This window comes from Syngnathus leptorhynchus, chromosome 11 (assembly GCF_054491065.1).
Source record: "Syngnathus leptorhynchus isolate UIUO chromosome 11, UIUO_Slep, whole genome shotgun sequence".
NCBI lineage: Eukaryota > Metazoa > Chordata > Actinopteri > Syngnathiformes > Syngnathidae > Syngnathus > Syngnathus leptorhynchus.
Window position 1 is genome coordinate 6,887,236 of NC_141205.1, and position 27,750 is coordinate 6,914,985.

General features: G+C 43.9%; 2 protein-coding genes across 3 annotated transcripts in view; one reads left to right on the forward strand and one right to left on the reverse strand.

Moving 5' to 3' along the window:
- LOC147049155 (low-density lipoprotein receptor-related protein 1-like) overlaps nt 1-27,750 on the forward strand; it is a 63,189-nt gene that overhangs the window by 23,455 nt on the left and 11,984 nt on the right. Inside the window, exons 7-53 of the mRNA XM_085924892.1 lie at nt 3,488-3,650; nt 3,730-3,952; nt 6,141-6,330; nt 6,403-6,546; nt 7,153-7,389; nt 7,459-7,639; nt 8,273-8,495; nt 8,769-8,958; nt 9,028-9,153; nt 9,314-9,454; nt 9,524-9,649; nt 9,712-9,828; nt 9,905-9,985; nt 10,749-10,916; nt 11,733-11,915; nt 11,988-12,185; nt 12,364-12,609; nt 13,088-13,285; nt 13,730-13,934; nt 14,001-14,165; nt 14,238-14,482; nt 14,753-14,884; nt 15,612-15,839; nt 15,911-16,085; nt 16,961-17,055; nt 17,602-17,751; nt 17,864-18,004; nt 18,226-18,351; nt 18,444-18,575; nt 18,676-18,810; nt 18,888-19,017; nt 19,105-19,231; nt 19,319-19,470; nt 19,564-19,688; nt 20,378-20,752; nt 23,908-24,097; nt 24,176-24,380; nt 24,532-24,724; nt 24,866-24,991; nt 25,118-25,246; nt 25,338-25,457; nt 25,604-25,717; nt 25,838-25,987; nt 26,207-26,329; nt 26,405-26,521; nt 27,339-27,467; nt 27,553-27,675. Of these exons, the coding sequence (XP_085781018.1) occupies nt 3,488-3,650; nt 3,730-3,952; nt 6,141-6,330; nt 6,403-6,546; nt 7,153-7,389; nt 7,459-7,639; nt 8,273-8,495; nt 8,769-8,958; nt 9,028-9,153; nt 9,314-9,454; nt 9,524-9,649; nt 9,712-9,828; nt 9,905-9,985; nt 10,749-10,916; nt 11,733-11,915; nt 11,988-12,185; nt 12,364-12,609; nt 13,088-13,285; nt 13,730-13,934; nt 14,001-14,165; nt 14,238-14,482; nt 14,753-14,884; nt 15,612-15,839; nt 15,911-16,085; nt 16,961-17,055; nt 17,602-17,751; nt 17,864-18,004; nt 18,226-18,351; nt 18,444-18,575; nt 18,676-18,810; nt 18,888-19,017; nt 19,105-19,231; nt 19,319-19,470; nt 19,564-19,688; nt 20,378-20,752; nt 23,908-24,097; nt 24,176-24,380; nt 24,532-24,724; nt 24,866-24,991; nt 25,118-25,246; nt 25,338-25,457; nt 25,604-25,717; nt 25,838-25,987; nt 26,207-26,329; nt 26,405-26,521; nt 27,339-27,467; nt 27,553-27,675 (7,692 nt within the window). The remainder of the gene's footprint in view (nt 1-3,487; nt 3,651-3,729; nt 3,953-6,140; nt 6,331-6,402; nt 6,547-7,152; nt 7,390-7,458; nt 7,640-8,272; nt 8,496-8,768; nt 8,959-9,027; nt 9,154-9,313; nt 9,455-9,523; nt 9,650-9,711; nt 9,829-9,904; nt 9,986-10,748; nt 10,917-11,732; nt 11,916-11,987; nt 12,186-12,363; nt 12,610-13,087; nt 13,286-13,729; nt 13,935-14,000; nt 14,166-14,237; nt 14,483-14,752; nt 14,885-15,611; nt 15,840-15,910; nt 16,086-16,960; nt 17,056-17,601; nt 17,752-17,863; nt 18,005-18,225; nt 18,352-18,443; nt 18,576-18,675; nt 18,811-18,887; nt 19,018-19,104; nt 19,232-19,318; nt 19,471-19,563; nt 19,689-20,377; nt 20,753-23,907; nt 24,098-24,175; nt 24,381-24,531; nt 24,725-24,865; nt 24,992-25,117; nt 25,247-25,337; nt 25,458-25,603; nt 25,718-25,837; nt 25,988-26,206; nt 26,330-26,404; nt 26,522-27,338; nt 27,468-27,552; nt 27,676-27,750) is intronic.
- LOC147049156 (galanin receptor type 2-like) lies at nt 20,010-22,377 on the reverse strand. 2 transcript variants are annotated; one of them, XM_085924895.1, is made up of 3 exons: nt 22,304-22,377; nt 22,143-22,228; nt 20,010-22,059 (listed from the first exon to the last, which is right to left on the reverse strand). In XM_085924895.1, exon 3 carries the CDS (start codon nt 21,997-21,999, stop codon nt 21,004-21,006), a length of 996 nt encoding a protein of 331 aa, XP_085781021.1. In that variant the 5' UTR covers nt 22,000-22,059; nt 22,143-22,228; nt 22,304-22,377; the 3' UTR covers nt 20,010-21,003. The 2 variants fall into 2 exon arrangements, with proteins under 2 accessions (XP_085781021.1, XP_085781020.1); XM_085924894.1 differs by having other exon boundaries at nt 22,143-22,368.

A 27,750-nucleotide genomic window follows, 5' to 3' on the forward strand; every position in this document is an offset into this window, starting at 1 on the left:
TCAAATGTTAGTAGTTACTGATTAATTTCTGTTCTTAGTGCAATTAAACTCATTTTACTTTTATAATATTTATGATGATTATCACTGTCACTTGGCAACTTCTAAGCTTATAGTAATTTTAATAGTTTTTAATAATTATAATATTTTATAAGTATAGCCAAAATAATGATGATTTATATCCAAAGAGTCAGCATGAGTGTGTTTGTAATTGAAAGCGTATTTATGAATAGCTACGACATGACACATCAGCCTCATATGATGCTCAACACGAAGAGAAAGAAACAGAAGTTGTTTAATACAATTCAAAGAAGTCACGTCTGAGAGCATCTGAGGGTCATAGACCCGGCAGCACATTTAGTGTCAGCACCACTTGACCTCCTGAACGGGCAACAGAGTGCAAGGTTTTTGTTTACAGTCGTCGTGTGAAGGAGGCAGCACAAACCAAAGGCAGGCGGGAACATACAGGAAATGATGCACGTTTGGTTGGAGTGACTCATGACCTCGGTACGCCACAGATGGCTTGTCCAGATGTGACTTCACCACTCTCTCTCTTTCTCTCTCGCTGTCTTTTTCTCTGCACGAAAGTTTCAGTGTCTCCTTCAAAGTCCAATGAAACCTGCAGTTTGTAATCACTCCCATTTCATTGTACGCCAGAAAAACACTTATGAAACAAGACGAACATTCTTTATGTAACAGCCAAAATGCAAAGACAACAATGTAGAATATTAAGTCTGGCTTGATGATGAAATCTCATATATGTATGCAAATTTATGTATAGTTACATGCTATGCACGGGTATAATGTTTCCCTGACAGTCCATACCGTCCATCTGGCTCCTTCTCCTTATATTTATATATGCAAATTTAAGTAATATGAAGTCAAAAAAGCAGAAAAATGACAAGATAGTATTTCCCAAGTAAGTAATGGCCGAAGCGTAATTTGTGGGACCGACGAGCTCCCCTGTTGAGAATCCTTGGAACGAAACCGATATGGGTTAAGCAGACACAAGAGCGCTGATCCCAGAGCTGTCGCTAAGCCTTCAGGATAGACCTGCTTCCCTCCTTGCGCAGCCTGCACCATGTTCTGATCAGCACAAACAGCGCCTTGAAATCTCCTTACGGGGTCATGTGCTGCAAAAAGTCAAGCCAGCATATTACAAATTGTTTCTCCATTCACACACACGCACAACTTAACCTTCAATGGCGTTGAAACACTCTACATACGTAAACACTTTTTTTCCCCTCCACTCTCCCTTCCTTGTGTGTTTCTGATGTTGACACGTTGACCAGTGCATCTTGTTTTCCTTCCAAGTACATATTACTTCCAGATCCTGGCATAAGATGAAGCATTTGATTGAATTATTTTCATTAGGCTGCTCTGAGTCTTTATTGTGTGAGATTTCATAATGAATCCAGAGAAGGATAGGGAAACATGATGAATGCAGGAGAAGAGAGAAGGTCAATGGCAGGAGCGTGTCAAGCTCCTTTTAGAGAATTGCGCAATCTGCTTCTCTCCTACCTTTTGTTTATGCACGGTTTAATCAGTGAATCAGTGTGTCGCGAGGCAGCTGGAAGTATTTAAACAGAACACTGTGTGTTAAAAATTAAGAGCACCTCTGGGATTATGGCTGTTGACTCCCATAAAACCTCAGAAATGCGGCACAATGGCCAAGTTTCCCTGGTGGAAATCAGATCTCCGTTTTCCCCTCCCAGCTTCTCTTCTATTTTCCTTCACATTTTGTTCCTTGCTGCTTTGCTCCTCTGTCGTTTTCGCTCACACCTTTTCTCCAACAAACCAAAACATTTGCAATACTGACAACTCCAACAAGCGACTGATTTATCGTTTTTGGTAAAAGTTATTTTTCCACCCAGAAGAATCTGCTTGGTCATTTCCTCCCTATCAAAGTTTTTCCAGTCTTGGTTGAGAAATGGAGACTTTGGTGACGCAGCTGACCAGGGAAAACAACCTCGTTCGTACTTGATGACCCGAGACCCCCTGCCGCACGACTGCAGCCCCATATCTGGCATGTTTGTGTTGTGTGAAGACACTTCTGGGGCGAGCAGAGCTCACGGCAGCTGTAAAAATAAACGTCTTGTGGTTTTGTGAAGCCCTCCTCTCCATTCCACTCTATCTGTTGCTCACATGCTTGGTCCACCACGCTGTTCAAATGTAAGCAGGCAGGCGTGTTAGAACTTCAAGCTACTCAATTGAACATTTTGTTTTTCCTTTTGAGGTCTATCAAATGCTCTGTAAGCAGTCAGTTTATTAATAGGATGTCTAAAGAGCTGCAGTCCAAATGTTTATACATCATTGTTTCATGAGACGTGAAAAGTTGAAGTGGAAAAAAACACAGATTTGTTTGCATTGCTGTTATATGAATGCTTATGAGACAAATATTTCTGTCATTCAGCCCGAGTTTGCATCCATGCTAATGCTTGGTCATCTTCGTCTTTGCACAGCGTTGGCACATTACAGCCTTCGGGAAAGCATGGAGCCATTGTTCAGCCGGAATATTGCATCAGCCACATGCAAAACAGGGAACTATTGACAATGTGGAGGAACGATGGGATGGCAGAGGGTCAATTTTTTTTCTCCCGAACAAAACTGACGGGTCGGCCCTGATTCATGTAAATCACAATCAATAAAAAAAAAACACAAATTAAAAAAAAATACATGCTCACAACATAACATCCTAATCCAAACATTTTGCATTCAAATGAATCAGAAACATTCAAAATCAACTGTCATCGCGTTTCTTCTGGAATCATCAATTATCTCGAAAGTGTCAAAAGAAAAATCCCTTTGGCACTTTTTGCAAGCAGCAAAGCCGTTCACAATGTTATCATCAAAATTTATCCCAAACATCGGATTTAGTCTTCATTGACAATCTGGTATTCCCCACTAGTCTATTTGTCTTTAATGGTCTTCATTATGAGAAGGCTCAAGGGCTGATTTTCACGGTGTAAGTAATTTTGCCTTGATAAAAATGATTTGTTTGAGGATTCTTTTTTTTTTTTTTACATCTTGAAAACCAAATATATTTGTCGTTCCGCTTTTTTCCCCGCGCTTGGATTATTTTCACTTATATGCCAAAAGCAACAAGTATCGTTGATGAACGGATGATGCAAAAACATTTTTGCGCGGAAATGAAATTCTTCTCGACGTTTAAATTTGAATTTGATTAGCCTGGAACTGACACATGCCTGATGCTTGGCAGCTTGATGCCGTTCACTTGACAACTCATTTGTCAGTCGAGCAACTCCCCCCCTCCCCTCCCTGTCCAAACTCAAAAACATGGACCGCTTGTGTTAAGAGCAATTTGATGGCTCATTGAGTTCACGTCAACCTATGATCATGACCTTGCTTGCTAAAAGTATTTACAACAACATCACAAGTTCAGCTTCTTTACAAGTCCACAGGAATGTAAGGACTAAAAATAAATGTGGCTTTTCCTCGCACCTCCTCCCCGACCCTCTTCTCTGTGCAGATGTGGAGCAGATGGCCATCGACTGGCTAACGGGAAATTTTTACTTTGTGGATGATGTGGATGACAGGATCTTTGTGTGCGACAAAGATGGACAGACGTGTGTCACCCTTCTGGACCAGGAGCTCTACAACCCCAAAGGCATTGCCCTGGACCCCACCATGGGGTCAGTGTGGTGGCCTTTCATACAGTGATGCCAGTCAAAGTCTTCAACCTCAATTGGGTTTGTCCATTTCTCTCCTCAGAAAGGTGTTCTTCACCGACTACGGTCAGATTCCCAAGGTGGAACGATGCGACATGGACGGCCAGAACCGTACCAAGCTCGTAGACAGTAAAATTGTCTTCCCGCATGGCATCACACTGGATCTGGTCAGCAGGCTGGTGTACTGGGCCGACGCCTATCTGGACTACATCGAGGTGGTGGACTATGAAGGGAAGAACCGGCACACCATCATTCAAGGCCTGCTGGTAAAAGCATCTAACGCAATCATCACCTCGGTGTCTGACTGGTGAAAAATTGGTGCGGAAAAGATGGAGGGCATTTGCTTTTCGCGGGAGCAGCTGATTAATCGCGTCTAATATCAAGGTGGTTAATGTTCCGTGCGGCTTGCCTCTGAAAGCCGTTACCATGACGTTTACTGTGATCTGTGGGAAGTAATGGCTTTCATTTATAGTCAGTAAGCCTCAGGGCACAGACATGCACACAAAAACACAAGCCCCATGGTGTGTGCGTGCGCGTGTGTGTGTGTGCGTGTGCGTGTGCGTGTGTGTGTGTGTGTGTGTGTGTGTGTGTGTGCACGCGCGCATGTGGACTTATTCTTGTCAGTGTCCTTGAGCCGACATAATATTAGAAGCATTAGAGTGAATGGTTGTCTTAAAATTTAACTCATCTAAAATATGGGGTGGCGAGAAGTGATAGGAGGAAATCAAAACAAGCCCAATAGGACAAATTATTAGGTACACCCTAAGACTGTATACCAGTATCTGAACTGACTTATGTTTATGCCCCACTTGTTTTTCCAAATTTGTCATGCCTGCTAAAGAAAATTTGTGTAAATTCAAAATTCCAAGGCAAAAAACGTTCACTTGGGAAAATCAACAAAATATTTGCTGCATGTTTAACAAAGAAATACGATTTTTGTATCGATCTCATATTAGAGTTTGCAGGTGTACCTAATGTTGTGGCCATCCTGAGTATTTCAAAGCTTGTCCAGTTCTTTGTGTCGACTCCACGGGGGGTAATTTGGGATAAGTAAAGGTAGAAAAAAATGGTGTCCTTAAAATCATGGAGTCGCAGTCCCTGTGTCACCATAGTAGCACTATGCCCATGATAAGATGATGATAACTCTCTGCTCGAGGTGTGTGTTTGGCCTCACTGGTTCCCCCCAACCATCACATGCTTGCATTGGAAGATGAGTTGTCCTTCATTTCTGTCCTGAGAAAACATCAAAAATCTTAACTTAAAAACACTTTGAGTCACTAAACCCCTGTCCTGCGTCACTTGGTTGAGTTCAGCAGGTTACCATAGCAACAGTACCTCTGCCTCATGCTACGTTACCAGCAAATTACCATTTTTAAGGAGACTATAATTGTATGTAAAAGACTTACAGTAGATGTGAGATCGTTTTTCTTTGTAGCTGTTGAAGACGCCCTTATGTGCTTGTCATGTCACCACGATATTCAAATGTGCTTTCAGTATAATGCAGTAAAGATGTTTATTATTGCAAAAAATGGTCTGATTAATTTGATGAGTTTTCAAATTTTTTTTGTTTTTCAAAGTTTTACTCACATTTAATTGGATTTCTTATTTTCCTATTTTAGTCATGCATTAAGAGAGCTAGTTGTGGTGTTTTATAACATCCTCTGCTCCAACAGTAATGTGGTTTCACTGAGCATTAATGATCATCCTTGCTTAAATCAACATATTGTGTCCCCAGACAGGGTTTGCTAATTAGTTTTGTCGGATGGAGGTTATTCCACAACATTAAGCGAGTCAGTTTTATGCATAACAGGAAGGAAGCATCAATTTGCTGATGAAAAGTGAAAAATAGTCCAAATTCATGCAAAATGAAAACATTGGCCATTTCAAGAAATATGCCATGCTGTTTAATAATTTGTGTATGACTCAGAAAGAAAATGGGTACTATCTTCAGGAAAGATTGTGTCAGGTAAATGAATTATGCAAGAGCTGTGGAAAAGTCACAGATGAGTAGATTTTGGTGTCTCTGGAGTCCAAAGAACATCTTGCTGAAGGATCCTTCAAATTTACGCATCAAAAAGTATTTTGCCCACCTCTAACAAAAGAGAAATATTTGCTGTGGGCTCAGAAATGCAGACAGACTCAGAAAAAAACATCTGGTCGTTTTGTGTCGTAGCACGCTAACTTTAACTATAAACAGTAAATTCTTTCTTCTATATAATGCATAATGATTATGGCTTGAGATACAAGTTTAATATTACTCTGTAGTAAAATTAAATATTTTTGCCCCATAGCATAAATAATATGACTATGGCACAAACTTGCCATATTGTCTGGTGAGTTTTCGGTCTACATGTGTTGCTGCACTGTTTGTGTTCAACATCCATTCAGCAGGAAAGTTTTGGGGTTGTTTTCAGAATAATAAGTATTATGTTTTGTCTCTACTTCTCATTCAAGATTGAGCATCTGTACGGGCTGACTGTGTTTGAAAACTACCTCTACGCCACCAACTCGGACAACGCCAACATGCAACCCAAGACCAGTGTGATTCGAATCAATCGATTCAATAGCCCAGACTACCAAGTGGTGACACGTGTGGACAAAGGAGGTGCGCTGCATGTCTACCATCAGCGGCGCCAACCTCCAGGTACACATTGCATTTTATCACAATACATGCAAACGCATTTGCTTTGCATAACATCTTCCCGCTCCTGTGCAGTCCGAAGCCACGCGTGTGAGGTGGACCAGTTTGGAAAAGCGGGAGGTTGCTCCGACATCTGTCTGCTGGGAAACGGACACAAGACCCGCACGTGCCGCTGTCGCTCCGGATTCAGCCTGGGAAGCGATGGCAAGTCTTGTAAAAGTAAGTCGCATTATGAAACAGTGAAATTTCACCTTCAACGATTGAATAAAGCAAGACAAAATTTCCAAAGTTAAAGGTACATATTTGACAAATTCTCACTCTTCGCGGAAACTATTCACCAAAACCGAGAAAACAACCCAATAGATTTTGAAGGTTATGCAACTCAAAACATTTAAAGTAGATGTTTTTCATTCAATTGTCCTCACTGAACAAAAGTCTCGTCAGATCTCTAGTCTACTAAGAAGCTTTGAAAAGAACTGATGGTCTCTGACCTTGTCACAGCTATACTCCCAGCCAGCCTGTCATTTTAGCATGAGCTCTGTTTTTTTATTCAATTGGAGACCAAAATTTATATCCCTACTTTTATATTCCTCCTGAGGTCAGACTGCCAATGCAAATGTTCTTAACGATTTTACTGATGAAGAGTCTCTTGAACGCTACATAAAGCTGTCTCTAGAATGAGGATCTCTTGCTATTCATTTATTATCATGAAAAAAAACAACAGACCTGAATAAGCATCTAATTTGCTCATTTGTTCTCACAAGCAGATGTGTTCAAGTGATTTCCATTCTTAAGCGCTGCTGTCGATTCCTTGTTTTGCTTCAGAGCCTGAGCATGAGCTCTTCCTAGTCTACGGTAAAGGTCGCCCGGGAGTAATCAGGGGCATGGATATGAATGCCAAGGTTCCTGATGAGTACATGATCCCTATTGAGAATCTAATGAAGCCCAGAGCTCTGGATTTTCACGCCGAAAGTGAGTTTATTTACTTCGCCGATGCTACCAGCTATATCATTGGGCGGCAGAAGATCGATGGCACTGAGAGAGACACAATTCTAAAAGAAGGTGGGTTGCGACACCACGAGGGAAAAAAAAACAGCAGCATGGGAGACTTAATTTCGAATATTTTCCCAGGGATCCATACGGTGGAAGGCATCGCCGTGGACTGGATGGCAAACAATTTGTACTGGACAGACGACGGGCCCAAAAAAACCATTAGCGTGGCTCGGCTGGAGAAAGCCTCGCAAACTCGCAAGACTCTCATTGAAGATAAAATGACTCACCCTCGTGCAATCGTGGTGGACCCTCTCCACGGGTAAGGGACATGGCCGCAGGTTCCTCCACTATCATCAATGTTGCACTTTTGTGTGGGTTTTTTTCTGTACACTTGGAAAGCACTTTTACTGGTAATGATGGGTCATTATCTTATTTTTGCTCTCTTACTATCATCTTCCATCTTCCCTAATAATAAGACCGCTCACAGATTTCCACATAGGTTGATATTAATTTGAATCACCTCTGGACAAGGAGCGTTTGCCTCTCACTCTTTCATAGCGAGCCTAACCTGCCTGTGAATGCATGAGTCTTATTACCGTGACCTCTTGAGCTTTGTCTTGAGAAATAAGTGCTCAAAAATACACACACGCACACACTGACACACACACACACACACACACACACACACACACACACACACACACACACACACACACACACACACACACACACACACACACTATTTGCTTTGCTGCCATGATGTGAGTTGATGGCGCGCCCCGAGGGAAAGGCACTAGCCTGCACTAATGCCTGAAATCCATCAGGCTGCGGGAGAGAAAAAAGGAAGTTGTAGAAAGGAGGGAAATTAAGATAGATGGGGTATTGCACGTGCAAAAATATTGAGACAGACTTTTTTGATCAATAAAGAGGCTCAACTTTATGTCTTCTAAAGGTGGATGTACTGGACAGACTGGGAGGAGGATCCCAAGGAGAGCAAACGAGGAAAAATTGAACGCGCTTGGATGGACGGCTCCAACAGGAACGTTTTCCTCACCAGCAAAACGGTGCTGTGGCCCAACGGCCTGAGCCTGGACATCCCGCAGGGAATCCTTTACTGGGTGGACGCCTACTATGACCGCATCGAGATGGTTTACCTCAACACCTCAGAACGCAAGGTTAGAACTCGCCACCGTCACTATAATTGGAACACTTTAACATAGCTTAGCTTGAACTATATCCAGATGCCTTTATTCGTTTTTATGAAGCCGATACAAATGAATTAGGAAGCTTTTAATTTGCAGGTGATTTAGTGCTTGTTCGGTAATGAGACCCAAAATGTCAACTGCCTAAATTTCTAGTGCCATTAGCTGGAAACAGACAGAAGTTAAAAGCAAAGGTCACCGCTGACACATTTTGTCCTCTTCCTGTGTTTTTCTTCACATGGCTAGACGGTGTACGAGGGCCTGGAGCTGAATCACGCCTTTGGTCTCTGCCACTATAAACACTTTTTGTTCTGGAACGAGTATCGCAGTGGCAGCATATACAAGTTGGACACCACCACGAGCACTGCCACCCTACTGCGCAATGAAAGGCCGCCCATTTTTGAAATACGGATGTATGATGCTCAGCAACAGCAAGGTAGACGAGCCACTTTTCTGTTTTTCCTCTCCTTTGTGTTTATGCCACTTTACGATCTTCATCTTCCAGGTTCAAATGCGTGTCGTGTGCACAACGGAGGCTGCACCAGCCTGTGCTTGGCCATACCGGGAGGCAGGCAGTGTGCCTGCGCAGAGGACCAAATACTCGACCCCACTGACAACACTAGCTGCAAAGGCGAGTATCAAATGTTCAAAAAGACGACAACATATAACCACTGTACACAAAAAAAAAACATTACAACACAAAATGCTGGCCCATGCTACATTCATCAGTTTATACCTTTTTTTTTGTTTTCCCTCCATGTTACTATTTTGCTTCTTCTTGTCATCCACAGCCAACCCGTCTTACGTGCCGCCTCCTCAGTGCCAGGCCGGAGAGTTTGCATGTAAAAATAATCGCTGCATCCAGGAACGCTGGAAGTGCGACGGCGACAACGACTGCCTGGACAACAGCGATGAGGCTCCCGACTTGTGTCGTAAGTTAGCAAACTCATTTGCATATCTCTCCAGCCTGTCTCTTACTTTTTTTTTCTCCTTGTTTCCAGACCAGCACACCTGCCCTACTGACAGATTTAAATGCCAGAACAACCGTTGCATTCCCACGCGCTGGTTGTGCGACGGCGACAATGACTGCGGCAACGATGAGGACGAATCCAACACCACCTGTTCAGGTAGTCAGAGAATCAGGTGCCCCTTCCGTGCAGTTCTGGTTGTAATCTGGTTGCCCTTCCAGCTCGCACATGCCCGCCCAATCAGTACTCGTGCTCCAGCGGGCGCTGTATACCCAGCTCCTGGACGTGCGACCTGGATGACGACTGCGGGGATCGGTCCGATGAGCCTGCCTCTTGTGGTGGGTCAACCAGAACCCCTTCCTCACTCAGGAATGTTCAGGATCCAAAATGATCTGATTTGTTTTGTATACACAGCCTATCCCACGTGTTTCCCCCTCACCCAGTTTACATGCAACAATGGACGTTGCATCAACATTAACTGGCGCTGTGATAACGGTGAGTGTCATTTCCGCATTTCTCTCTTTTTCAGTGTGTCTTCCATTTCCACGTCTGAGCTCGATCTCACTCAGTGGCTGTGTCACCATGCAGATTTATGTTTTCTTTCCTATCTGTTGGTCTCCTAGTTCCGTGCTATTCGCCCATTCTGGTGTCTCGCATTGATTCTGTCTTTCAGAAAAGGATTCTGGCGACGGCTCTGATGAATTGCTTTGTCTAAACCTGGCCAGTTAGTGCATAGATCAACATGCACCGCAGGAGCAGCAGCAGCAGCAGCCAAGTCGCTTGGCCGGCTCGTAGATTAGCCCGGCAGGCTAACAATAACTTAAGGGCCGCTTGGCTTTAAACGTGGCCGCACGCCGATGCTAATATTGCTGCCGCTGCACGAAGAAAATTCCGAGCTAAATTAAATTGGGCAAATTGCAAATGCGTTATCGAGTCATGCAAAGATAATCTAATTGGCTGTTTTAGAGTGACAGGTCAAATGATAAAAAGAAGCGTGTCGGCAGAATTAATTTTCTATTCAAATCAGATTCTGTCACGATAAATGTTATAAGAGACGGATTGGTATGGGGTATAAACTGCTAATCGTGCTTTTCTGCCAAGCTCAATGTATCAAAGCTGGATACATTCCCTCATGGTGCATGGTTTGATCAATGCAGTTTCTGTCATTTAAAAAAAATCTCTGGACGCTCTATTCAAACACCTTTCCTTTGTTGCTGTGAACAACGCTTTGTGATGTGACTGTGAATTTCCTTTTCAGATAATGACTGCGGGGACAACAGTGACGAGGCCGGCTGCAGTCACTCGTGCTCCAGTGCTCAGTTCAAGTGCAACAGCGGTCGATGTATCCCCGATTATTGGACTTGTGACGGGGATAATGACTGTGGGGACTATAGCGATGAAACCCACGCAAACTGCACAAATCAGGGTTGGTATCTCAGACTGCTTAGATCCCAGACTGTTGATGACCAAAAATAAGGATAATAGGAGAAAAAATATTATTATGTTATTATTAGAATTTGAATATTGTATATGAATATTATATTAGATTAATATAGAATAAAGTGAATATTATATCTCAGCCTGCCTATCGGTTCTGAAGTGTAAAATCATATCAAATGAGATGTCACTCAAGTTGAATCAAATCTTATGTCCTGCTTCTCGGTTCGTTTAGTTCTGTTTTATTAAACAAAGAAAAACATCCTAATATAAATCACGCTTTACTCATAGCTAAAGTACAGTCCGGGCTTGAAGAAAGTAGGAAGCTTTGAGAGCTGTCTCAATTTAAGTCTGCTGCCTGCACCGAGTAGCGTTTGTGTTTATTTATTTATTTATTCATTTATTAATTATTTTTTTATGTATAATAGAAAAAGCTGTAGCCTTTGGGCAATGACTGCACTCCATAGCAGCATTCATCACAGCAAAACAACCATGAATGCCAATGGACTCCTCGTGATAAGCGCTGCCATTTTTACGTATGCATCAAGTGCACATCATGTAAAATGTTTCATTGGCATTTTGGCAAGCAAAATTGCTAATTATTGTATACAAGTGCTTGTTAAGAACACTTGGTGTGAGGGGCTGTTTTTTTTTCCCCCTGACTCTTGTTGGACATGTTGGATCCTTGGATTTGATTGGTACTCAATAAAACATGCATAGCAATACCGACAATCAATTAGCTTCTTTTGAAAATCAGTTGAACATGAGATGAGTGATGCGGCGTCCTCTCCTTTTTTCCCCGCAGCCACTCGTCCGCCCGGAGGCTGCCACACGGATGAGTTCCAATGCCGCATGGACGGCCTGTGCATTCCCCTGCGTTGGCGCTGCGACGGTGATACCGACTGCATGGACTTGAGCGACGAGAAGAACTGTGATGGCGTCACGCACATGTGCGACCCGGCGGTCAAATTTGGTTGCAGGGACTCTGGTGAATAATCTGACGTTACTGCGAAGGAGCTGATAAGGGATGATTTGCTTGACAAGTGACATCTCTTTGCAGCACGGTGCATCAGCAAAGCTTGGATGTGCGACGGAGACAGCGACTGCGAGGACAATTCGGACGAAGAAAACTGCGAAGCGCTGGTGTGTAAACTGTCTCACCACGTGTGTGCCAATGACTCCACCATCTGCCTGCCTGCAGAAAAACTTTGCGATGGCACGGAACACTGCCCAGATGGCTCTGATGAGAAACTCTGTGGTAAGCACCAACGGAACTGAGGATTTGTTTTGGGTGACGGAAACATGAAAACAAGAGAAGCGCGGCATCAAGACGGACAATTTGATTCGGCCTGCAGAAATTGTTGGAACCACATTAACTCGGGTCACACATTTATTCGATACTAATATAGGCTAATATCCAGATGTTCTTTTTTTAGACTTGTGTTCACTGGACAATGGTCACTGCAGCCATAATTGCACAGTGGCCCCCGGCGAGGGTGTGATTTGTTCTTGCCCACTTGGCATGGAGCTGCGTTCAGACAACAAGACCTGTCAGATCCAGAGCTTCTGTGCCAAACACCTCAAGTGCAGTCAGCGCTGCAAACAGGACAAGTTCAGTGTGAAATGTTCTTGCTACGAAGGTTGGGAACTGGAACAGGATATGGAGAACTGCAAGAGCACCGGTAAGACAAAATATGTCTCGACACATCTAAATGCTTGATGAATGATTTACAGAGAAGGATGAATATAGAAGTAGAGAGTTTAAAATGGCGAGCCAAAACTGCTCAATAGGAAAAGGTAAAATACAAAAAAATCTCAAGGCCTTTTAGTACTTGAGATGAGTGAAGATGCTTTTAATTCCGTTTTAAATTGAATAATCCAGTTAAAGAGCATCCTCTTCCGACACAATTCTGGTGATGAATGATCGTGCTGATCCTGCCAGGTCTTTCATCCATTCTGTTGCTTGTCTAACTGCCTGTTAGACACAAATGCGCTGTTTTATTTATGCTATCTTGTAACCGGACAGAATTTGAACACTTTTCCATCAACCAGTAAATTACGTGGAGGTGTGGAGCTGAAGTGGCCCCAGTGAGGCTTAAACACTTTGCCATCTGTGTCCTTTAAAATGTGCCCTGTGACTTTTACTCTCCATTCCCACAGATCCTTTTAAGCCCTTTATCATTTTCTCAAATCGACATGAGATACGCCGCATTGATCTCAATAAGGGAGAGTTCAGCGTGCTGGTGCCCGGTTTGAGGAACACCATCGCTTTGGATTTCCATCTGAGTCAAAGTGCCCTCTATTGGACTGACGTTGTGGAGGATAAGATCTATCGTGGCAAACTATCTGAGAACGGGGGTGAGATTTGTGTTGATATGATAAAGTGTATCAAATATTTTGGAGCAATATTTGGAGTCAAATTATTTAAATAGCTATGATTCCTCCCAAACATTTAAATACTAGCGTTGGAGTTAATGTTATGCAATGTTAGCTCAGAATAAAATTTTGTGGATTACATTTACATAATTCAGAAAGCCTGAAGCAAAATAAATCACCGCTTTGGGGTGCAGTGAAATTTGAGTGCCATTATCTATAAATGTGCAAACGGTTTAAGAAAACAAGTTCACAATTGGAATGTGAAGCAGTATTAGGTTGGATTTTTTTTTTTTTTGCATTATTGTAAAATAATAAGTACGTCTTTCTTTCTCGAGGCACATTTTCTAATTAAGACTTCAATTTGTGCATAGACGAAGAAACTCACACAAAATGGATTAGCATTTACTTCCGTGTCTTTTTCTGAAGCTTTAACCAGCTTTGACGTAGTAATCCAGTACGGGCTGGCGACCCCCGAGGGCCTGGCGGTAGACTGGATAGCGGGAAACATTTACTGGGTGGAAAGCAACCTGGACCAAATTGAGGTAGCCAAGCTGGACGGCACCATGAGGACCACACTGTTGGCCGGAGATGTGGAGCATCCTCGAGCGATAGCCCTGGATCCTCGTGATGGGTATTTAACACTTACACTGCAACGCACACAATGGCAAACATTTTCTTCAACACAAACTCTTGTCAGGATCCTCTTCTGGACCGACTGGGATGCCAGTTTGCCAAGGATTGAAGCAGCGTCCATGAGTGGCCAAGGCAGAAAGACGATTCACAAGGAAACTGGCAATGGCGGCTGGCCAAACGGACTCACTGTGGATTATCTCGAGCGCCGCATCCTCTGGATCGATGCCAGGTCAAACACAAGTGGCTTTTTGGGTGCTTGGATTAAATCGAAAACCCAATTAAACGTTTTTGTTCATCGCAGGTCCGATGCTATTTATTCCGCCAAATACGACGGTTCTGGGCTAATTGAAGTTCTGAGAGGCCACGAGTATCTGTCCCATCCTTTTGCTGTCACCATGTACGGCGGTGAAGTTTACTGGACGGACTGGAGGACAAATACCTTGGCCAAGGCCAACAAGTGGACCGGGAGCAACGTCACTGTCGTCCAGCGAACCAACACGCAACCTTTTGACCTCCAGGTCTACCATCCGTCCAGACAGCCTGAGGGTGAGCAATCTGAACATTTGTTTGTTTACATTTCAAATAAGCTAATAGCAATGACATCATGCATGCTGCGATGGCCAAATTACAATTTCATTATCTTTGATCCAGACTGGAGACTTCAGTCTTGCTCCCCTGCCTCATCCACTAACATCTTCAAGCTCCACCTATGGAGCTCTAATGATTAAATTATATACCCTGCGTACTGAAGCCTTCGATCCCCAAATGATAAAACTTGTAATTGCATTAAAATGCTTTCTTTTTTTTCCCTTCCAGCGCCAAACCCGTGCGCAGATGTAAATGGCCAGAAGCCCTGCACTCACCTATGCCTCATCAACTACAATCAGACATTCTCGTGTGGCTGCCCCCACCTCATGAAACTCGGGCCTGACAAGCGTACATGTTATGGTAAGCGTGAACACACACACAGGCACACACGTACACACGCTCCGCAGCTACAGCACAAGACAAATTCTCGACTCCCTATCGTTAAGCTTGCAAGTAAATCCCTCTCACTTTTTTCAAAAAAGCAGAATGTAATCCCTGTTCTTGCTGAATCGTTTATTTTTGTTTATGTATATATAAATGTGTGGGTGACAGAAGGGAGTTTGGCATTAAACAATACTTTTTTTCCCTACTCACTTTGAGGTGCCATTATTATGATGGCTTTTGTGTCCATTGAAGTGACTTTGTGTGTAGTCGGCGGCGCTTGAGATTAGTATTCAGGGCAGGGTTTGCTATTCTCTTCAGGGGTAATGGAATGGAGAGGCTCGCTCTTGTCTGATGCGGGCATCCACCGCAGCCCGCACCTCGCCTGGCTGAGCTGATCCAGCTCGACATTATTATTCCCCTCCTTCTCCCTTTCACTCTTTCTCTTTCGCTGTCTATCAATTGTCGGCGACTGCGTCAGTTAAGTGATAATAGGACCGGCTAGACGATTACAAAAGTAATGGATAGCTTCTCATTGCATTCGCTCGCATGCTCACAACCGGGTTAGCCAGACAAGCAGACGTAATTGATGCAAAAGCCGCGGGAACACAAACTGTTTATTCAAGCGGCCGTAATGATCGAGGAATCGTTTATGTAAATCTCTGGAGGCGCAATCAAATAAAACAACCCCCCCCCCCTCCCTCAGAGGATCGGCAGTTCCTGCTCTATGCTCGGCAAATCGAAATCCGAGGAGTGGACATAGACAACCCCTACTACAACTACATCATCTCCTTCACCGTGCCCGACATTGACAATGTGACCGTGGTGGACTATGACGCTCTGGAACAGCGCATCTACTGGTCAGACGTCCGCACTCAAACCATCAAGAGAGCTTTCATTAATGGCACCGGAGTTGAAACCGTGATTTCTGCTGGTATGACTCGTCATATAAAACAGGACGTCATCAAATATATTCAGTAGAATAATATTTTTTTCCATCTTTAGATCTACCCAATGCTCATGGCCTTGCGGTCGACTGGGTGTCCAGGAATCTCTTCTGGACCAGTTATGATGCCAATAAGAAACAGATTAATGTTGCCAGACTGGATGGCTCTTTCAAAAATGCTGTCATCCAGGGTCTGGAGAAGCCCCACTGCCTGGTGCTACATCCCATTTTGGGGTTAGTCACACATCCAACCCGTCACTCCAGTATTCAAATGTCGAGATCACCTTTAACCTGCCACATGTCACATCCCTTCATTCTCAAAGAAGTTTCCGCTCCACTGGTTCCTGAATTATTTACAGTCTGTTTGTCCCTATTTCAGTTTCCATGTTTGTCCTCCATCTTTGGTCTCTTTTCGCAAATGTTTTCCTTAGTGTCTTGAAACCTAATCCCCCGCTGAGCTCCCCAAAGCAAACCTACCCGACCTCTCTTCTCGCCAGCACAGCAAAAACGGTCCATCTGTATTTATATACAAGCTGGTTTTGTCCTGCAGGAATTTTTCCCTTTTTTTTTTCCAACTATTTTTGAGGTAGATCAGAAAGTTCCTGTAGTAAATGTTCTGTTTTTTATTTACTCCTTCCTGTATTTCAGAGAGTCGTCCCGGCTTTGAAGCACACTTAAATAGAGGAATGTTTCCGACGTGAGCATTGTTGGCATGGGGGGAAAATGAGGACCAGATGCTGCCTAGATGCATTTGTCCTCTTACTGACACTAACGTAGCAAATGCATCAGGGCCTGTGTCGAGGCGGAGTGTCGGGGGGTGGGGCAAAAAATCTGCTGCATCCTGTTGTTATTTGAATTGAAGGCGTTTTAGCAATTAAATCAATGGTGTGGTAGAGACTGTTTGTTTTAAACATTCTACCCAGGCAGACGCTTGATGTGTTTTGGAGCCAAATTTAAAGCGCTGCGGTTTTGTTGCTATGCTTTCAAAGCAACGTTATTCAGTCATCTCGGGTTTCCGCCATTTTTTTCTTTTTTTTTGTGCCACTCTGAATTAAGGCACATTTTTGGCTGCTGTAGCTTTACTGATTCTCTCCGCTTGCCTTCCTCAGGAAGCTCTACTGGACAGATGGGGACAACATCAGCATTGCCAACACAGACGGCAGCAACCAAAGTGTCCTATTCACCAATCAGAAAGGCCCCGTTGGTGAGTGATTGAGCGTGTTTATTCAGGTGTTCCTTGGGGGTTCCCTTCAAAGACACCATTGGACCAGGACCACGTAGATTAGATAACACATTAGCATCAATATTTGTTGAAATGAGCTTTATTTTAAAGCTTTTGTTTAGACTCATTGCACATGGCTGAGATTATTTGTGAAATATGTACAGGCAGTTATATTCAGATGTATTTATTTTTTGATTTATGTTTTTGTAAGAAAGCACGTAAAGCTGGCGTCCTTTTTATGGAATAACCCAAGCAACTCAAGTTTGACCTTCATGCATTATCCGCATCGTTGCGTTGAAGTGGCTTGTTTGTTTATGATAAAACTGAGCGGCAGATTAATCTCCTATTACTTATGTTTTATTTTTTTTTCTCATTCTGGCTTTTATCTTCTATCATTTTTGTCGTAGGCTATTTTGTAGTTACGATTTCCCTCAAAGGGCTGTTATCAAGTTGAAACCAACTAAATGGTTCATCTTCTCATTCTTGAATCAAACGTCAACAAAAGCCAAGAGCTGTTTTGTTTCGCAGGGCTCTCTATTGACTTTGATACCAAGCAGCTATACTGGATCAGCTCCGGAAACAGCACCATCAACCGCTGCAAGTTGGATGGTTCCGGGCTTGAAATACTTGAAGGAGTCAAGGGCAAGCTGACCAAGGCGACGGCTCTGGCCATTATGGGTAAGTCCCAATTTCCATCGCAAATATCAATAATTTCTGTATCATTCTCAAATGGCAATGCATGTGTTGAGCGCAGTTCTAATTGTTTATGAATCTGTGTTTTGTCCTGCAGGCGATAAATTATGGTGGGCCGACCAAGGAACTGATCAGATAGGAACGTGTGACAAGAAGGACGGCGGCAATTGGAAAGTCCTGAGGAACAGCACGTCCCCAATGATGCACATGAAGATATACAATGAAACTGTACAGAAAGGTGCGTAGCCCCTCCTTTTTTTTTTAAATCTAATTTTGAAGTCAGTTTTTTAATATGGCTCTTGAAACGTCATTACATGTGTTGAAATAATGTTACCCATTTATGGTCGGTTCCTCTCGCGGACATCCCACTTGTTAATCTCAGCAAATGCACATCTGTTTGGATTTTGACTTTTCTATGATCTTATTTGTTGGCACTTGTGGGGTATTTTTTGTTCCTAGGCACCAATCTTTGCAGCAATAACAATGGTGACTGCTCCCAGCTGTGTCTCCCCACCTCCCCGACCACCAGAGCCTGCATGTGCACTGCAGGATACAGCCTGCGTCGAGGCCAGCAGTCTTGCGAGGGTGCGCCATGTTACACTCTCTATTATGCACTTTTAAAAAGCGTGTTAATGGGATCAAGCACTTGTTAAAGAACGAGCGTGTGTTTGCTGTAGGTGTTGGCTCTTTCCTCCTATATTCTGTCCACGAGGGTATCCGTGGTATTCCTTTGGACCCGGCGGACAAGTCTGACGCACTGGTGCCGGTGTCAGGAACTTCCCTGGCCGTGGGCATTGATTTCCATGCTGGTAATCCTCTCACTAAGAAAATATCCACCCTCATTAAAAAGCACGGTGGACAGAAATCCTGTTTGGTTTTTATGAATCAATGTCTATTTTTGTTTCTCAGATAATGACACGATCTACTGGGTGGACATGGGCCTGAGTACTATTAGCAGGGCCAAGCGGGACCAAACATGGAGAGAAGATGTGGTCACTAATGGCATCGGCAGGGTGGAGGGGATAGCTGTTGACTGGATAGCAGGTGAGAAAAACCGCAAAAAAAGGCCATCAATACACACACAGACAGAAATGAAATATTTTTTCCCCCTCTTCTTCCAGGAAACATCTACTGGACAGACCAAGGCTTTGACGTGATCGAGGTGGCCCGTCTGAACGGCTCCTTCCGCTATGTGGTGATCTCTCAAGGCTTGGACAAACCCCGTGCTATCACCGTTCACCCCGAGAAAGGGTGAGACGATGGATGTCTTCAATCAGTGCTGTTATTGGCTCACGACTAATTTGAAGGCGAATCATCTGTGTGCTTGTGTTTGTGCAGATACTTGTTCTGGACAGAGTGGGGTCAGTACCCTCGTATCGAACGTTCCCGACTGGACGGCACGCAAAGAGCTGTGTTAGTAAATGTCAGCATTAGCTGGCCCAATGGAATCTCCATTGACTATGAGGTAAGCGAACAAACTACTTGCTAGCATAGCACATTACTCCTTTTTGTTTTGGATAAAATGGCCTCCTTTTTCACTGCGTACCTACAGGAGAGTATGCTGTACTGGTGTGACGCCAGGACAGACAAAATTGAGCGCATCAATCTGGAGACTGGAGAGAATAGGGAAGTGGTGCTGGCTAACAACAATATGGACATGTTCTCTGTGTCCGTCTTTGAGAGCTACATCTACTGGAGTGATCGGTGAGATGCTGTTTTTTGTTTTTTCTCCTTCTCCTTTAGTTATGGATTATGAAGAGTCACGGTCCTAATGTTTCTTGCTCTGTTTTTGAGTAGAACTCACGCCAATGGCTCCATAAAGAGAGGCAGTAAAGACAATGCCACAGACTCTGTGTCTCTGAGGACCGGGATCGGGGTGCAGCTCAAAGATATTAAGGTCTTCAACAGGGCAAGGCAGCAAGGTGAGCAAGTCTTTCAACTGTCAAATAATACATCAATTAGATAATGGACAACTTGAATTATTTCAGTAGTTTGATTAAAAAATTACATATTGAGTCAATACACTCAGGATTTAATCACGAAATGATTGCAATAAAATGCAACAGCATGCATAAAATATTTCCTCATGTGTTTAATCAGTTTGTGTAATATATCGTTCACATTTGGAATTGAGCACAGATGAATGAACCTGTCTACAATATTCTGATTTACGGAGATGCACCCGAATATGTGTGCACGTAGTCTGCAGCTACAACTTGAGGTACATTCGTACATGTCATAGAACCAAATATGCCTTAACAAGTAACATACTACTTACAATGTCAGAAAGGTCAAGATTTTCTTTTTAGTCACAGGAGATGGGTAATAAAATAATTTAATCTGTTTTACATTATTATTAACATATTGGTAAATTATTACCATTTTGACAGATTAAATCAAAACAGACCATTATGTTTAAAGAGGCAGAATTAATGCTAAACTTATATTGACTTAAACTTATATTGACTTAAACTTATATTCATTTGGATCAGTCTTATAAGTATAAGACTGATCCAAATGAAGGTACCAGGAGTGTAGTTAAATGTCTCATTTTAAAAATGCTGGCAATTCCAAAAGAATATTTCTGAACATATTCTGTATGTCCATGCAGGAACAAACGTGTGCAAAGTCAAGAACGGCGGATGCCAGCAGCTTTGTCTGTACAGCGGCAACGACCAGCGCACGTGTGCCTGTGCACACGGCATGCTAGCCGAAGACGGACGCACCTGCCGCGACTACGACGGCTACCTGCTCTACTCGGAGCGCACCATACTAAAGAGCGTCCACCTCTCGGATGAAAACAACCTGAACGCGCCCATCAAACCGTTTGAAGACCCTGAGCACATGAAGAACGTCATAGCGCTGACCTTCGATTACAGAGGGGGAGGAGGGAAGGGAGCCAATCGGGTCTTCTTCAGCGACATCCACTTTGGCAACATCCAGCAGATCAGCGATGATGGATCGGACCGCAAGACTGTTGTCGAGAGTGAGTATTCCAGCTTATTGTCCGTGTTTTTGATGATCTCAACATTCCTTTGGAGTGTCCTCAATGATTTCTTTGCATGATTTCAATCAAGGTTGTCTGTAGTCCCATGAAGCGGCGAGATTCTTCCCAACTTGTTGAGTAATCCTCTGGAGTGCCCGTTCTTTCCTAGCAGTCTTTCAAATGATTAATTGTAATTACAAGTGGTGTGACTCAGCCTCGTGTTTGTGTAGCCGCTGAGTAATTACTGTCAATCAGACGGCCCTGCCCCCATTGGCTCGCTTCCCTTCCCTCTTAAACAGCCTCAGCAGATCCTGTCGAAACTTTTGGGAGATGAGCACATAGAGGATGGGGTTCAAGACCGTCGACGCGATGGCCATGAGTCGTGCGAACACGCTGAGCGGGCCGTAACGTGGTGACGTGCCGGTGGCCCCTGAACTTTTGTCAGATAGCAAGGCCAGTGTTAAGCCATAAGAGGGCAGCCAGCACAGAGTAAACGCAAGCACCAGTATTGCTGACGTCTGGGTGACCTTACTCTGGTAACGTTCGACTTGAGGAGCCTGAACGGCATTTCGAGTCCTCCACAGGAACAAGTAGATATTACCGTAAGCGATGGCGATGGTGACCAGGGGGAGCAAGAAGGCCACCAAAAAGTGGACCAATCCATAAATGAGCTGATCCTGGTGGTAGAGGAAAGCAAAGCAAGCAAGGGCGTCCGGGTTATCTGGAGAGCTTCCTACAAAACGAAACACCAGCTGGGGTGCCGCCAGAGCGCAAGCCGGGACCCAAAGAAGCGCGGCCGTCATGGCGACGTGGCGTGGCGAGAGGAAGCGGTAAGTTCTGGCGGGGTGCACCACCGTCATGTAGCGCGACACCGCCAGGTTGGACAACGTAAAAGCGCTGGCCGAGGTGCAGGCCGATCCCAAAAATCCTGCCAGACGACACAGGAAGTCCCCGAAAGGCCATCGCTGCAAGGCGATGGCGGCCGTGTGGAAGGGAAGCGTGGAGAGCAGAAGAAGATCCGCAAAGCTCAGGGCCAGCAGGAGGATGTCCGTACCTGTTCCTGACCGAGCCGTCCTCCCCCTGTTCCTCCTGCATAGGATCACCATCACCGTTGTGTGCCCTCCGACACCCAAAACCAAGATCACGGCATCAAAAATAGGGACGAGGACCCGTTCCACATTTCCGTCCCCATCGTCACTGCTGTTCCTGTGCGGATCCTCGACTGCAGCAGAGTTCCACAGCAGCATTTTTATATCTTCACTTGAGTCACGCTTGTCACCGTAGTCATGCTCAAGGTGCTCGTAAAACTGCAGATAAGACGAGTGGAAAGAATTGCTCACATTGCGCATGAATAGCAGTTTAAGCAAGAAGAAAAATAACAATTTCCAACCTTTTTCTTCAACACACCACAGGGAGCCTGTTATGTTGTTAAAATGAATCCACACATCCAAAGAAGTAAATTTATGCTCGTCAGTTCTGAATGAACAAAATCAATCCTTCAGGAATCCCGGCAACTTTTTCAATACGGCAGTTTGTTTTGTTTCTCATCACCTCCAAGTCGCTCCACATGACATCTTTGCCAGACCGGTTTGCAGCAAGCCATAATCAGCCTTTACTTCTCTTGGGGAGGAAAATAAATGTTGCATAGCTTTACAGCAAGGCAAGATAAAGGCGAGCCATCGGCCGGTGAACTCTGGACTGATTATCACAGGGCAGCACGGCCATTGGCTAACCCGCTTGCTGCGGGCGGTCCCTCGGTGGCCGAACATAGTTTTTCCCAGGGTCTGTTCAATTTCTCAAAGGATGCAATTGTTCTGGGGGTTTTGCACACCTATTGATGAAGATTAGACAAGATCATATAAATCAGCAGATTGACTTGAAACTCATCTATGCGTAAATCTGAGTCAGTCTGACTGTTAATTGTAAACGGTAGAGTGAAATTTTACTGCATCATCAGCAGATTCTTTACTTTTCAATTCTAGCTATTTTATTGTAGTGTTTGCTTGTATATATCAACTATATTGAGAAATCATAAAATATTTTTTGCTATCAGATACCTGGCTAATAATTGACAAACACTGACCTGCAATCTCGTTTGCTTCGAAAAACTTTGTGAGCTCAAAATTGAATAGTTCATAAGAGTTTTGTCACCTTTACTTAAAACTGCGCTACGTGTTTGTTTGGGTCAATGCGGAGGTAAACCTAAGTGGACAGCAAAAATTTAGGAGGCAAAACAGCAGGGAGGATTGATCTCCTCTAAGTGGGTGGAAAATCCTTCACTTGGCTCTCTAGTGGCTTGTGCAGAGACAAATGTTGACTCATGTTCAGGGAATTGCACAGCAGATATTGAGCTTTTGTGTCAAGTGTCTCGCCTGGTGGCGAAGCTCGCAATCGGTCCACAGCTGTTAAAAGGCAACAGCAGATTTAATCGAAGCACCTTCACTCTTTGGGACGATTAGCAACGTGATGTCTGTTAGCTGCTGTGATTAATGACGCACTGATTATTATTATTTTTTGTAAATGAGATTCACAAAGAGGACATTGCGTTCCTGCATTTGAGCACTTTAGTCGCCTCTGACTCTTCCACTCTGTTGCCATTTCACGGGCTTCCTCTCTTTGCACTTCATTTTATCTCTCATTTGCTGTTGTGTTTATAAATAGATAAATAAACTGTTTTTCTAATTACCAATGTTCTAAACTGAACAGACAATAATTAGCAATGTTATAAACTAAACAAGCAATAATGGTCGGCATTTTCTAACTTGTAGAGAGAACAAGCGTCTACTATCTGTTGAATGCCTTGTGTTGTGTTTTCCTCACAGGACTTTTATTCACAAAGCATTTAAAGGACAAGAGGAGTTGACAATAATAATAATAATAATAATAATGACAATCATGATAATAATAATAAATAGTATGGTGTCACCTGTAAACAATAATACATTTTCTGGGCAATGGCACTCAAAAACAAGTTTATGATCTAAATGTTGCTTTTGTAAATTGTGTTAATTGTGACATGTATATTTTGTAATGTTTTTGCCCACCAAAACACCATCTGCTGTATGGTGTGGTGTTGTTGGCTATAATGCAAACGCCCTGTACTTATTTGTCCTTTTGCTCAACTTGCTCTCTCCACGTTTGGTGTGTTTTTGTAGATGTGGGCTCAGTGGAGGGTCTGGCATACCACAGGGGCTGGGATATGCTGTACTGGACCAGCTACACCACTTCAACCATCACCCGTCACACTGTGGATCAGAGCCGTTGGGGTGCTGTTGATCGGCACACCGTGGTCTCCATGTCAGGAGACGACCACCCCAGAGCCTTTGTACTTGATGAGTGCCAAAGGTCGTCATCTTATACTTATCACAGAATGTTTCTCTCCTTAGCACGTTGTTAACGTTCCAAAATTATCCACCACCACAGCTTGATGTTCTGGACCAATTGGAACGAGCAGTCCCCCAGTATCATGCGCGCCACACTGACTGGGTCCAACGTGATCGTGATCATCGGCACTGACATCCGAACCCCCAACGGCTTGGCCATCGACCACCGCGCTGAAAAGCTTTACTTCTCTGACGCCACCCTGGATAAGATTGAGCGCTGCGAGTACGACGGCAGCAGACGCTATGTGAGAGACACCCACGCATTGCTCAAACACAACGCAATATTTATACTGCAGTGTGATTGCATATAATGATCCGTGGGTTTGTTTGTCCTCTCCCAGCTTGGAATTTCCTGAATGCGGCAATCCATAAGTGTGCTTGTGCTTCCCCCTGTAGGTGGTACTGAAGAATGAACCTGTGCATCCGTTCGGCCTGGCCGTATACGGAGACTACATTTTCTGGACAGACTGGGTGAGGAGGGCTGTGCTCCGGGCCGACAAATACACCGGAGGAGACATGAAGGTTCTGCGTGCCGATATACCTCAGCAGCCAATGGGAATCGCCGCCGTGGCCAATGACACAAACAGCTGTGAGTATTTTCCATTGCCTTTGTGGTACGGCTATTCTTTTCTTCAAATGCTCTCAGTCTGTGATCTGAATCCAACCAAAGGTACTGAAAGTTGTAAGGCCCTCCCGTTGTGGTTGACATAAAATGTTCCCCTGTGCACAGGTGAGTTCTCTCTGTGCCGTGTTAACAATGGCGGATGTCAGGACCTGTGTCTGCTGACTTCAGAAGGGAGGGTCAACTGCAGTTGTCGTGGTGACAGGAAGCTTCTGGAAGACAACACTTGCATAGGTAATGCAGCACTATATTTAATGACAATATCATATAGATACATTTTGGACTAAAGGAATTGAATTTCCCCTGATTAATTCAATAGTTCTTCAAATTATGAATAATGTTTTTATCCTCCCACTGTAGCTCTAAACGCGACCTGCAATCCCATCGACGAGTTTGAGTGCGGTAACGGAGATTGTGTCAACTACACGCTGACATGCGACGGCATGGCCCACTGCAAGGACAAATCGGATGAGAAGCAGTCTTACTGCGGTAAGACTTAGTACTCCATTTTAATGAGGCGTAAAGGCCCAATACATCAATTCTATTTTTGTATGCTATATCATACCAAATTGTGTTCCAGCCAACCGTTCATGCAAGAAGGGCTTCAGGCGTTGCGTGAATGGCCGCTGTGTCGGGCATCACTCTTGGTGTAACGGACAGGACGACTGTGGGGACAATTCTGATGAGCTTTTCTGCAACAGTAAGTCGGTCAATACCATTTTATGCTAAGTGTCGATTCACAAAGCAAATTATTTCTAATGGGAAGATGGTATTTTACATTAGGTCAGGTTCACTCAGGATGTTATTGATGATCACAATCTGATCTTCCATCTTTCTACTTGTCAGCCACACTGTGCTCAGCCGAACAGTTTCAGTGCAGAGATGGAAGTTGCATCACAAACTCCAGCAAGTGTGACCAAAAAGTGGACTGTGAAGACGCCAGTGACGAGATGAACTGCAGTAAGTCAGAATTAAAAAGCCTGATGCGGAAAAATAAAAAGAAGAGGAACAAAAAGGGTGGCGGCCCCAGACCGAGCTGTGCTGTAAAGTAATTTGTGCGCTTCTCGCTCTTTTTTAAAGCTGCCACAGACTGTTCCAGTTATTTCCGCTTGGGAGTGAAGGGAGTGACATTTCAGAAGTGCGAGTTCACCACCCTCTGCTATGACCCGGCGTGGCAGTGTGACGGGGCTAACGACTGCGGAGACCTCTCCGATGAAAGAAATTGCCCAGGTTCTGCAGTGCACATTGATTTTCACAAAATCTGAAGCCAGTGATCTATGAATGCTCGTTTTTCACTTAAGAACAAAAGCATAACGTCCACTGTTGGATTATTCCAAATGGCAAATGAGAATTATTGTTCGTGGAAAACACCAGCAGTGACAATGACATTACTCCTGTTATTTATGATAAGTGGCTATAATTAAATTGGCCATGTCTGTGCTTTTGTAGGAAGTGGAAAAACCAAGTGCCCGACGACTTTCTTCGCCTGTCCCAGTGGAAGGTGCATCCCCATGAGCTGGACGTGCGACAAAGAGAAAGATTGCGAGAACGGTGCCGACGAGGCTCACTGTGGTAAGTCTGCATACTCGGAGCCGAACGATGCTGGGTGACGTCACGCTGTTAACCCGCTCCCTCTATAACTTTCAGGTAAATTCTGCTCGGCCTCCCAGTTTGAGTGCGCCAACCACCGCTGCATTACTAACTCATGGGTGTGTGATGGAGCGGATGACTGTGGCGATGGAAGTGATGAGGACAGTAAATGCAGTGAGTAAAATTCCATTTTCAGCAGAAATTACAGTGCCTCTTTTGTGTCTTCAGAACAAATTGTCACAGTACTTATTATGTTTGCCGCTTGCTATTCCACAAGCGGTAACTGCCCATAGTTCATCTTGTCAACTGAATGATTAATGGAAGACTGTGGGAACATAAATCTCCTTTCTCCCATTCAGCCCTCTCTCTCACCTTACTTTAGTGCCAGCTCTCGTCATACAGTATTTCCTCCGGGAGGTATTCTCCGCTGAGGGGATGCCGCCTGGAAACATATTAGAGGCAAAAAAAAAAGGCATTAGTTCCTCGTGGTTGTAGGTCAAGCATTGTAAATAAGAGTGAGGTTTTAGTAAAAATATAATTGTACAGCTCAACATGTTCATGACATGTACCCAAGTAAAAAAAAAAACCCAGCCATAGATATGAGAAGCTAGATGCAACTTGCTCCTTAGACCTGCGATGCTAAGCTAAGGTCCACTTGCCCCTACTAGAATGTCAATTTTATTTCGAGCAGAAGAACAGAAAAAGATGTCAGTAAAATATAAAAGGAAAAAGAAAAGGAAAAAGAAAACAGGACAATAACAAAATGTCCCAAGCAAGTCGTAAATAACTTAACAACAATTAGGACAGCTCGAAAAGGAGTAGGAAGAAGCTAAAGAACTTGTCCGCCGCGTATGCCCATGCATTTTTATGGGAACATCGCCACTGCTAACATGGCCACCATCTATGATGAGAATAGTGCAATTAGAAACAGTGAACATTGTTTCTGATTGTTTCTTTTTTTTTTTTTTTTTTTTTTTTTTTTTTTTGACAGAGACCAAAACGTGCAGTCCCGAAACTTTCCAGTGTCCCGGCTCCCACATGTGTATCCCTCAAAGCTGGAAGTGTGATGGAGACAAAGACTGCCCCGGTGGGGCTGATGAGAGTGTCAAAGCTGGCTGTGGTAAGTACAGAGTAGGCAAGGCTTGGATACAATCAAAGTCATTCATTCACTGATATTGTATATTTTATGTTTGTTTATGGCCCAGTCTTCAACAACACATGCAGCAACAATGAGTTCATGTGCCAAAACCGGCAGTGTATCCCCAAGCACTTTGTTTGCGACCACGACAATGACTGCAGCGACGGCTCGGATGAGTCGCAGGAGTGCGGTAAGCAAACTATTTTTTTTTTTTTTACAAACCAAGTTGGTGATATTCACACCTCAATTCTCCTTTCAACCACAT